The 11,167-nt window shown below is 41.1% G+C and overlaps 3 protein-coding genes across 4 annotated transcripts; 1 reads left to right on the top strand and 2 right to left on the bottom strand.

Annotated features, from left to right (window-relative positions):
• The first annotated feature begins 52 nt into the window (after nt 1-52).
• LOC140775329 (DNA replication complex GINS protein SLD5) lies at nt 53-3,097 on the top strand. Of its 2 annotated transcripts, none has more exons than XM_073118560.1 (6): nt 53-298; nt 805-864; nt 951-1,140; nt 1,430-1,505; nt 1,588-1,748; nt 2,717-3,097. In XM_073118560.1, the coding sequence occupies exons 1-5, from the start codon at nt 116-118 to the stop codon at nt 1,685-1,687; spliced, it is 609 nt and encodes a 202-aa protein (XP_072974661.1). In that variant the 5' UTR covers nt 53-115; the 3' UTR covers nt 1,688-1,748; nt 2,717-3,097. The 2 variants fall into 2 exon arrangements, with proteins under 2 accessions (XP_072974661.1, XP_072974660.1); XM_073118559.1 differs by having other exon boundaries at nt 742-864; nt 2,717-3,089.
• Nucleotides 3,098-3,130: 33 nt separating this feature from the next.
• On the bottom strand, nt 3,131-5,458 carry LOC140775328 (pentatricopeptide repeat-containing protein At5g48910-like). Its single transcript, XM_073118558.1, has one exon. It carries the CDS (start codon nt 5,402-5,404, stop codon nt 3,368-3,370), a length of 2,037 nt encoding a protein of 678 aa, XP_072974659.1. The 5' UTR covers nt 5,405-5,458; the 3' UTR covers nt 3,131-3,367.
• Nucleotides 5,459-5,914: 456 nt separating this feature from the next.
• Nucleotides 5,915-10,874, bottom strand: LOC140775762 (uncharacterized). Its single transcript, XM_073119183.1, has 4 exons — nt 8,662-10,874; nt 7,963-8,176; nt 7,219-7,403; nt 5,915-6,353 (listed from the first exon to the last, which is right to left on the bottom strand). The coding sequence occupies exons 1-4, from the start codon at nt 10,626-10,628 to the stop codon at nt 6,089-6,091; spliced, it is 2,631 nt and encodes an 876-aa protein (XP_072975284.1). The 5' UTR covers nt 10,629-10,874; the 3' UTR covers nt 5,915-6,088.
• Nucleotides 10,875-11,167: the final 293 nt, after the last annotated feature.

The raw sequence follows: 11,167 nt of genomic DNA, 5'->3' as shown, positions 1-11,167 counted from the left end.
AAAAATGATAGTGTCAAAGACTCAAAGCTCAGGGAGCAAAATGTAATTAAACCTATTTGCTTTCGTCGGCTGCTGTAAAATCCCGCGGAGAGAGGGAGAGAGGAAGTAGAGAGTGATGGCTTCTGGTGCGTGGGACGAGTCGCCGCCGCGACCGGCGGCTGCATCGCCGTCGTCGTTGGAGGCAACAACCGACGTGGATCTACTGAAGAGGGTGTGGAGGAACGAGAAGGAATCCCCTGAGATCCTTAGATTCGAGTCCGAGCTCGTCCACAGAGCCCGTGAGCAGATCCAACTCTTGGTAACCTCTCCTAAACCCTAAGATTTAACGCTAATCTTAATCCCTGATGCACCTCTTCACATTGTCACGAAATTCGCGTAGATATCAAAGTCTGACCCTAGGATTCTTTTGGGAAAAAATCGCTCTTTTCTTTCTTCGATCTGCAATTACGGAGCTTTATTATAGATTACATGCTTCCATATGCAATTTCTCAGCAAATGCAATAACTTGAGGCGCAAGCGTAGCTTCGAAATACGTGCAATGTTAATAGAAAGGAAATAAGAATATCTTTTTTCTTGTTTTCCTCTTGCATCTAAAAGATTTATCACAGATACATGCCTCCTTCGGCCATTTAGCAATTTCAATGAATTTTGGTGGAGTGGTAGTTATAGATGCATTTGATTGATAATCTGGTTTGGTTTTGATATTATGAATTGACTTGGATAAATGGGAATGTGGATTAGGAAGAGACTGTAGAAGAATTTAGGGAGAACAGCGTTGATGATCTCGTCGTTTCCCTTTACCAGATGGATTTGGACCGAACCTTATACCTGTTGAGATCATATCTTCGGATCCGTCTGCAGAAGGTGATGCTGCCCTCTGAAATATTCATATTGGCCTCTTTTAGTATACCTTTTTTTGTGGTTTAGAGGTATTATGTATATGTTTGCAGATTGAGAAGTACATGATCCACATTGCAAAGACCAACCTATGGAATCTGCTTTCTGAGCAAGAACAGAAATTTGCCAAACGGTGCACAGATATTATGGAAAAGCATCTTGAGCAGTCAGTTTTATCACGATTGCCATATGGCTATCAGTCCATTTTAAAGCAATCCATATCTAGTGAAGAAGATGACATGGGTATATTATTTAGCATCTCATACTTCATAACTATATAGTTTATGTTAGTAGATTTCCTTCATTTGCTACTGTCAACCTAATTAAAGGAAAGGGACTTTAAGTACGTGACAAAGCTGATGCAAGATTTTTGTCAGTTGGAAGATCGGTTTGAGAAACTTGCAGGATATATATATAATATCAGATAACTTGTTGGACACCCTTGGGAAAATTAAGGTGTTGATGCTTATTGCATATTGCAAAAAGTTATTATTCCTGAATCCTGACTAGTTGACTCAATGTGGTTGTCCAGTTCCAGAACCTCAGGTAGACACATTTGTCTTCTGCAAGGCAAAGTGTGACATTGGAGCTATCCAGCTCGATGACACGTAAGTTTTTTGAGCTTCCATTCTGTTATTTATGTCTGGTTCTTCCATCAAATTTGCTCACCTGATACTTAATACTTTGAAGAGGGGGTGAGATTTTGGACTTGGTTGCTGATGACTTGTACGTCTTACGGTACAAGTCCATAAAGGGTCTTGTAGAGAGTGGCCAGATCGATCTTGTGTGACTTATTCAGGAAGAAAGGAGCATATCTCATATATCTGCTATCTGTGATGGAAATGAACATGGTACGCTGGCAGTTCTTAGTATTAGTTGATTTTTTTTTCTACTGTATTCTGATTATGTTGTCAAGTAACTCTTACACTGTACCTTTTGCTGCATTAACATCCTTTCTGACTTTCTTGGGAGACAGAGAGCCTTTATGACGTTATATTGGATTCTAGAGATTGTTGTCTGGACTAATAATTAGAGACGCTATAGCAGAATTTGCTATGCAAATTTTTACTTAAAAGTTATTGCAGCAGTCAAGTGGGCAAAGCTACTCATATTAGTAATTGAATTTAAATGATTCTTGTCAGTGAAACCTATACTTTTACATAATCAAAACTTCAAAAATTAAAACTAGTCATCTTGTTAATGATTTGGAGTGAATGGTGAGCCAATGGCGACAAAGGAAGAGTTTGCAATTTTAGCTGATCTATTCTTGTGGAATAAAATGTGGTAATTCTACCAATGGTATTGGTTTCTAATGCACATTCAATTATGGTAAAGGAAGCATGTTATTTACTCACTCCTATGTTAAAATATGGAAACTACATGGTTGATTGTCTAGTGTTAAATGAGAATCCTAATTTGGAGAGCCGTAAATAATTTTGATAGGAACTCAAATGTGCATGAATGAGCACTCGACACTGCCAGCAGGATAGTTAGGATTCCTCGTTGACATGATCATAGTTGTCTGATCTGTACGAAGTCAAGAGTCTGGGTATAGAGATTTTTTTCGAAGATCACTGACATGTTTCTGATTAATTGCATGATGATTGCTCATCTTCTCTTAGGTGTCAATTTTTCTTGCTAACAACTTTATTCTAACATCAGCAATCCCTCCTACTTTTTCTTACCCTGCTTTATAGCCACCCTTAAAATGGGGAGAAATTGAGCCTTTTAAGTACAACATCTCTGTATCTTTATGTTGGTTTTTCTTGATACCTGGTTATTCTTAAAACACTGATGATTTCCGCATTACAAATTGCAGGACACTGGAAAAAAAACATGGGATGTGATGTTTCTAACATCCAGATATAGAGTATGTAAAATATTCCGATACTGATGTTTCTCTGTTGTGCTTCTTGGAAGCATTGCATCCCATTATCTCTGTGAAGGGTGACACACTAACTGCATAGCGCTCTCAATGAACGAAGTTAGCTACATCCCCGTTGTATTTTTCAAGAGTTATCATACAGAGGACTGTTTGTTCAACGAGTTATTGAATAGTAGGTTTATTCCATTTATTGATCTATATGAAGAGTTTTATGTTGTAATTGAACATCTGATTCTTGTGGATATCATCTTGCCAATAGTATAGTGGATGCTGAATTTTTCTGCAGTGCAAATTTTCTATTGACATAAACAGGAGAATTATTTTCAATTGCTTCTTTACGCTGTTCTAGTATGATAAGAACAAAATAGCAGCTCAAAGTGAGTTTTCTCATATCAGCCTACGTTTTAGTATTTTTCATTGCTATATTCTTCTTCCAGTAAGATAGCTTGTCATATTTCTCTTGTCAAATCCAAAATTCTGGATTTGAAATTTGATGAAGCATATAGAAATTCTCACCCAAGAATATTTTCCCTGCAAAAATCTAGAACTCTATGCAAACGATAAATCTTTTATCTACTCTCAACATCACCAGTAGTCTCTACATGAACAAGAACCTTCTCTGCAGTAATGGAAGATATTCCTGTCCCTTAAAATTATGTCTCTCTTATAGACTTTGGAGATCAACTTTGCTACAGCATGGCAATCATGGCATACTCGAAGGTTCTTAAAAATTCTGATCGGCTCCCCTTCGTCAGTACTAATTAGCCCAAACGCAATAGCCAATTTCTCACTATGATGAGACACTGCATGTTGCTTCTCTTCCTCCTCTATATCAAACAAAACTGGAGTTGTGTCTGGTTGATACCCAGCAAGTTTCAATGACGAAGTAATCTCATCCAACTTACGTAGGATTTTGCTAAATTTTGGGTGTGATTGGTCTCCCACATAAAATTCATGAACAACACCATGAATTTCGATTGAGCTATGACCAGGGGATTTCTCAAGGCCCTTTGATTTCATTAGCACTCTAGTCCTCCTAGCATCATCCCATCTACCTGTCATGGCATAGATGTTTGACAAGAGGACATAGACACCACCGTCGTCTGGCTTGAGTTCAGCGAGTCGATGAACGGCGTACTCCCCTATCTCGGCATTTCCATGGATCCAGCAAGCACCAAGCAAACTACCCCACAGGACATCACTGACTGGTAAATCTTGAACAAGGGAGACTGCTTCATCTAAAAGCCCAGCTCGACCCAGTGCATCAACCATACAACCATAATGTTCGATCTGGGGCTCGAGGCCATATATTGTCCTCATGGAATTGAAGTACTTCTTAGCTAAATCAACTAAGCCTCCATGGCTGCATGCACATAAGACACCCACAAATGTTACCCCGTTTGGTCTAACGCCAGCTTCCTCCATCTGAACAAAGAGCTCCAAGGCTTTCAACCCCTGACCGTTAACAGCTAGCCCTCCGATCATTGCCGTCCAGGAGAATACATCCTTCGCCGGCAGTAAGTGAAATGTTTCAAATGCTCTATCTATACAACCACATTTGGCATACATATCTATAAGTGCTGATCCAATAATGGAGTCCACCTTCATCCTCTTGTTCTTTATGTAAGTATGAATTTGCATCCCTTGATCAAGAGTGCCTATCTGGGAGCAAGCTGAGAGCACACTGACAAGGGCTGCCCAATTGGGTCTTAGTCTCAGTTCCTTCATTTCCTCGAATAAAATTAATGCCTCCTTTGGGTTTTCTCCTTGGGCATACCCAGTGATCATGGCACTCCAAGACACAACATTCCTTGTAGGCATCTCATCGAAGAGCTTCCGAGCCATATCAATTTGACTACGCCTTGCATACCCCGCAATCATAGTATTCCAAGACTCCACATTTCTCTCAGGCATCCCATCAAAGAGCTCCCTAGCAGCACTGACATTGCCCAACTTCATATATCCATTAACCATCACATTCCAAGAAACAATCTCCCTCTCCGGCATCTCATCAAAAATGCACCTTGCGTGATCCAAAAGTCCGCAATTTACATATCCAGATAGCAAACAGTTCCAGGAGACGATATCCCGCTGATCACTCGTGTCAAAAACCTGGCACCCAGAGTCGATCTTGCCACAAGCGGCATACATATGGATCAGACCATTGACCGAAAATACATCCCGGTCACCGCCATTCTTGACCATGAAGCCATGGAGCTGCTCACCTGCACCAACAGCCGAGAGGTGGGCACAAGCTTTGAGCAGGAAAGGGAAGGTGTATGAATTGGGCCGGGAGGTTGACAAAAGCATACGACGGAAGAGGTGGAGGGACGGGGCAGGGGAGGGCGAATTGGCGAAGCCTTGTATAAGAGTGTTATAAGTGAGGGATGTTGGCTGGGGAATTTGGTCGAACAGCTTCTGGGCATAGTGGAGGCTTCCATGGGTGAAAGCCGTTAAGAAGCGGAGGAGCTCGTGAGCAGCAAAGGGGTCCTGGAAGAGGTGGTTGCGGAGCATCTGGGCATGGAGTTGGAGGAATTCGACCATGGAAGCGCATGTTTGGAGGAGGGAGAGGCAGGTGGGATGGCTCGGTGGTGTGGGAAGGAAAGAGATGGAAGGGGGCATGCAATGCAAAAGACTCTTTTTACTCTTTTCCCCTTCCCTTTTCCAAAATTCTCAGAAAAGACCTCTCTATGTCACTATGTGTAGTGTAACCCTCAAACTATATAAGAAAACAAAACACAAAGATTAAATTTTACTCTTATTGTGAAAAAAAAGCCTTCTCCTTTTTGACATATTTAGGCAAACGTCTTTGTTTCATTTCAGAAACTCTTCTTTTCTACTGTAATCTTATTAATCTCCTCTCTCTCCTTCCTTTGCAGAAAATAGCTGAGAGTATTTTAGTCAAATAAAATGAAAACATCCTGAGAATATCACTCATCAATGAACAGCAGTTGATCTATAAATATATCAAAACTGGACGTTTCCAACGAGAACGCTAAGCATGTCAGTAGAAATTTAAAAATTCAGTTCGTCAAGTAATATATAGTGAATAACCTCTAATTTCATTAAAGAACTTAAAGAGAGGAGGGGGGAGGGGGAGGGGGAGGGGGGATAGGACAATGGGGGGAAAAATAAAATAGAAGCAGGCTGCAGATTGGCACTGCCATGACTTCAGAAGCTGGAATATTACAAGTTTAGAGTGATCATACAATGAAGACAAGGTATCCGTAATTCTTGAAATATACTAGAATTTCCCTAGGTAAATAAACAAAAGAAGTTGACCAACCCACCAAGATTAGATCTGGTCTACAACTGTAATGCCTGTAGTCTTGGAAGCAGTTCTAACGAGCTTGATGGTTGCATCACTCTTTCATCATGTAGGAGAAGGATGTTTATTGTGCCGGATTTCTTTAACCAGGCGGCGACCATGGCTCCAGGCGATACAAATCTTCCAATATTGAACCTCTCTAACTGAAATGGTGCTCCAATTGAATTAAGTAATGCCTCAATAACACGGCGAAGGGTGCTGGCACCGGCGACCTTGCTATGTTTTCCCCATCCTGTCAAGATGCTGAGAAGAAACTCTAGCTTCAGGTTAAGTGAGTCGCAGGAGGCAGTGCAGAGAAAAGAGGTTATCATGAGTAGCAAACTTAATTGGTCAGAATGAGAAGAAGTGAGCTCAAACACCCAATTATGACAAGATTCCAAATTTTCAGATACCATGATAAAAAGACGATCAAATCAGACTAAAGGTGAAGAACTACCTGCATTTTAACTATTTGACAAGCATATGGAGCAACTCTAGAAACATAAAAAGAGGATGTGGACTCTATATTGCTCAATCTCATAAGAGAAAGTTAAAACACTTAAACTGCTTCAAAAGGAAACAAATTTCACTTGGTCCAGAAAGAGTATTCAGAGCCATCTTTTAGTACAAGGTCCATTGGAAGAGCTTGGAGGACCTTTGGAAGATAACTAATGGGTTCTATAATATGACTACTACAGCAGATGGTACAGATAAAATACAGCAGTTGAGGAGGCAACTCTGGCTTCCAAGGAGATGAGTATAGGCACAGTTATTATCTATGAAATATGTCTAAACACAACACCTTGAGGCAACCTTGGTTTGCAAGGTCATGAAATAGCGTGCATATATTCTATCAAGTTTGAATATATGATACCTGTCAAAATCAATGTAAATACGTTGGAATTAATACTTGTAGAATTCATTATATATGAAGGTAGAAGCTTCATGACCAATCAAATTTTACCCTTCACAGAGTCGACCATGAGCAAATAGAGTAAAAAGACTAATTAGGTATCTGATTAAGCCTGGGAACCTTACTCAGGTGTCTAAGGTTTCAAAATTGAGGATAGATGCTTAATTAAGCACTTATATTAGCATCAAAGCTTAAAAAGAAAATTAGAAATAGTACCTCACAAACTCTGGCAGAGCACGCCCTTCAAAAACAATAGAGCGTATACCAAGAAGCCAGGCAAAAACCATGGCTTGAGCAGCTCCAGATGACATAAGATGTAAATCCAAACTAAATTCACCCCAAGTATTCTCCCAGACATGGCGATTCACGCCTTCAAGCACGACCTGCTGAGCTCCTTTTCTCTGCAAACAGTTAGAAAGTTGGAGTTATTTTTCAGGGTCCTCATTGATGAAGAGAACACTGACGATGTTTCTATGTGAGTACAGAATTTTGATCATATGGATGAAAATATTGATAGCAAGAGTAGGTATAGTGTTGTCTCCGTTCAAGAAGCAAGCAAAAACTGGTTTGCCAGAATAGTTAGTCATTGAGAGTCTAAATTTAAATGGAAAAAGAAATTCCATATAGATAAACTGGATATGGATTAAAAACAACTGGTTTGCCATATTATTTTGACCATCTCAATTTAAAATAGAAAGTGCAATCCCACATGGCCCTTTCTAAACATAGAACCATCATATTTGAAATACAACAGTTACTGCCGCTATATATTTTTCAACAGTGCTATCAAAGTTTTCCAAGATGAGCTGAAAAGAAAATACAAGGGACAATAGCACAACAAAAATTGCATATACAAAATAAAATGATCAAACCAATCCTATTGAAAAATTCATCTATGCATATATGTTCCCATAGGATTTCAACCTATACAGTCCCAATATATCGTGGAATCACACTTACCTGCCCAAAATGCCATAGCATGTCAGTTAGAGCATTGTAGAAAGCAGATGATGTTGGAGGATCCATGCGCCTCAATTCATCAAAAAGGGACTGGGATTGCACCCATATCTCTTGATAGCCCATTAAGAGCCCATGTGCTACCCCGTAAACAAAATTATCAAACAAGCGAAGTTGCTCCAGTAAAAGCGATGCATCTTCAAATGAATTGCAGCGACTGTAACAGAAAAGACAATCAAATTATAAACTGGCTTACAAGAAATTCTAGAACAAGGCTGATGAGGAAACAAAGCATGAAAAGCAAGTATATTTGTATCATGACAACATATCTTTCAACTCCTTATTTCAGTTCTAGAATGTAATATATTTCTAGTCTTCTACCAAACAAACCTTAGACTTTTGTACACAGGCAAAATTAACCAATTTTTAATTCTTGAATTTTCAAATTGAGAAAAATGGCATTGTACGTAACTACCAAGTACAATGTCATTGAACATAAAATGTGACTGAATAAATAAATGATTCCATATATATTTCTCCAATGGTACAATATTTACACTATAACATCCTTGGTTCACATTTTTAATGTTGCTCCAATTCTCATAAACTTCAGTAGAGAAATTTCATTTAGAATGTGATAGAAAAATATAAAGGAACAAACCTAAGTTGCCAATAAAGGATCTTCAGAAGACAGAATATCACCTGCAAGCATTGAGGATAGCAGAGAAAGTCACAACATTAGGTCTTACACCCTGCTGGATCATTTTCTGAAACAACTCCAAAATACAAAACAGTTCCTCTGACCTCCTCCTCGCCTCCTCCGTAATGGGCCGTCCAATTCCCCTTGCTATCTGACTGACAACCCTCACAATCTGGCCTCCATATACTCCAACAATCCCCATATCCCTTCCACCACCCCCGTCCTCGACAAAGTTCCTAGACTTACCAAATGCATCGATAATAGTATTGTAAGTGACCACGTTAGGTTCAATCCCCATCCTTGACATCTCATCAAGCATCCACACGGCACATTCAACCAAACCATTCTTGGCCAATGTATCAATAAAAGAGCTGTACAGGACTACATCTGCCTTTAACCCGGATTCTTTGAACTCTAAGAAAACATTAGCTGCATCTCCATACATTCCTGCCTTTGAGTAAATATCTATCAAAGTCGAGTATGTTAGCACACTTGGAGCAACTCCCCGCTCTCTCATATCTTGAACTAAGTACGCAACAATATCAAATCTCCCCTGCTTGCCATACCCATTAATCAAAGAATTGTAAGTAACTGTGTCCTTATCTACTCCCATTATATCCATCTCCTCACATACTCTAGCAATTTCTTCATACTTCGCAGTCTTCACATAGATTGAAAGCAATGTATTGTAGCATACCCTGTCCAATTGAATCCTCAAAGATTTCATCTTTTCATACAACTTGAGTGCTTCATCAAACTGCTCCAACTTGGAATACCCATCCATCAATGTACTATATGTAACAACATTGGGTCTTACATTGTTTGCATCCATGTCGGACATGACCTGATCCGCAAGTTCCATATTACCGCACTTGCAGATGGCATCAATAAATGTGTTATAGGTGTAAATGTCACGACCAATGCCTATGTGGATCATTTCATCAAACATATCCCGAGCAGCTTCCAAGTGCCCGGCACGGCTACAAGCAGCAAGAAGTGAATTGAAAGTCTTCCTATCAGGGCATAGCCCATCCTGAAGCATCTTGCGAAAGAACTCTAGGGTGAACCGAATGTCGACACCACCCTTCCCGCAGGCATCGATCACAGCATTGTAGGAAATTGTATTGGGCTTCAAGCCATTAACTTTCATCGACTCAAGCACGCCCATGGCCTCGGCAGCCAACCCGCTCCGAGAATATGCCGATATCAGAGCCGAGTAGGCGAAAACGGTGTTGCCATAACCACCAGCGCAACCTTCGTCAAAAGCCTGTCTTGCAAGGTCCGAGCGGCCCATCTTGCCAAGCGCGCCGATTGCCGCCGTCAATAGCTTCCCCTGCTCGGTGGGGCTTCGCATTAAGGGTGCTGCCGAGCGGAAGAACCGGAAAACCTTCGGCGGGGACTTCTCCCGACGACCGAGCTCATGGAGGACATAGCAGTAATCTTCCGGGACGGCAAGAGAACCCCGGAAGCCGGAAATTACCGCCGTGAGGGCCCGTTCATCGGGACCCAATCGGAGAATTTGGGTCAGGCATCGGCCGGCGGCATCAGAGCCGGTGCGGCCGTGATCAAAGGAGGAATTTGGGGAGCTCAGATTCCTCTTGGAGATGACCCTTGTGGTCCGACTCCGCCGGAATTCAGGGCTCAACCCTGGTCTGGGGTGTGAATAGCGAGGTTGGTAGCAGGGCAACAAGGCCGGGTTCCGCTCCAAGATTGGATTTTGGGTAGCTGGGCAGGAAGAGGAAGGGTTTGCGCCATTGGAAACACAAGTAGTAGGAGTCGTGGAACTGCAAGTGCTACTACTAGTAGCAGAAGGGGAAGGAGAAGAGGAGGAGGATGAGGAGTGGAGTCTATGGGAGGGCTTGTGGTACCTTTGGGGCTTCTTCTGGAGATGGTTGTGTGGGGTGGGGTGAGGGGTTTGATGAGGCTTAGAAGGTGCGAGGGAATAGTGCGGGGGAGTGGGAGAAGCCATTAGAAGAGTTGGGTCTTAGAGGATTGGGACTGTACAACAAGGGTTAAGGAATAGAGAGAGAATTTTGGGCATGGATTCCAGGAAAACAGTTCGGTGTAGAGAGAGAAAAGTTTAGGGGAGAAGGCAAGATTGAAGCTTGGGGACCATGAGATTTAGGAGATAAGGGTGGTGTGAAAGTATTGGAAGATGGAAAGAATGAAAGCCAAAGGGATAAGAGAAGGGAGAGAGGCGGATAGAGAGAGAGGATTTTGGTTGGGGGGGGGGGGGGCATGATGGGAAGAAACTAATGGCTGCGAATAGCTTTGGTGGCGCATTTTAGAATTTAGATTGTGTATTTGTGTGTGGGGGCGGGGGCCAAGCTGTCAGTCATAATAGTCATAGCTTTTCTTTTTTCTTTTTTTTTTAAATTTGGTAAAAGAAAAAGAAAAGCTGATAAAAAAAATATACTTTTTATTTTTTTCATTTTATAGAAGAGGCTACTTTTATGTTTTCTTTACTCAGCTAATGTGAAAACCACTAGAGCTGTATAATATTATATT

The sequence above is a fragment of the Typha angustifolia genome, chromosome 14, assembly GCF_048772165.1.
Source record: "Typha angustifolia cultivar Huaian chromosome 14, ASM4877216v1, whole genome shotgun sequence".
NCBI classification, from domain to species: Eukaryota; Viridiplantae; Streptophyta; class Magnoliopsida; order Poales; family Typhaceae; genus Typha; species Typha angustifolia.
The sequence above is the reverse complement of the archived record's forward strand: the minus strand, read 5'-3'. Positions and strand labels throughout refer to the sequence as shown.

Bases quoted from the DNA above. Each gene is read 5' to 3' on its own strand.
- LOC140775329 (XM_073118559.1), top strand. From the start codon at position 116: ATGGCTTCTGGTGCGTGGGACGAGTCGCCGCCGCGACCGGCGGCTGCA. The intron at 1,141-1,429 runs GTATATTATTTA...GTGGTTGTCCAG, and splicing joins TAGTGAAGAAGATGACATGG to TTCCAGAACCTCAGGTAGAC. The intron at 1,506-1,587 runs GTAAGTTTTTTG...AATACTTTGAAG, and splicing joins GCTATCCAGCTCGATGACAC to AGGGGGTGAGATTTTGGACT.
- LOC140775328 (XM_073118558.1), bottom strand. From the start codon at position 5,404: ATGCCCCCTTCCATCTCTTTCCTTCCCACACCACCGAGCCATCCCACC.
- LOC140775762 (XM_073119183.1), bottom strand. From the start codon at position 10,628: ATGGCTTCTCCCACTCCCCCGCACTATTCCCTCGCACCTTCTAAGCCT. The intron at 7,404-7,962 runs GTAAGTGTGATT...AACTGTTTGCAG, and splicing joins TGCTATGGCATTTTGGGCAG to AGAAAAGGAGCTCAGCAGGT. The intron at 6,354-7,218 runs GTACTATTTCTA...GTTTCTTCTCAG, and splicing joins GCTCTGCCAGAGTTTGTGAG to CATCTTGACAGGATGGGGAA.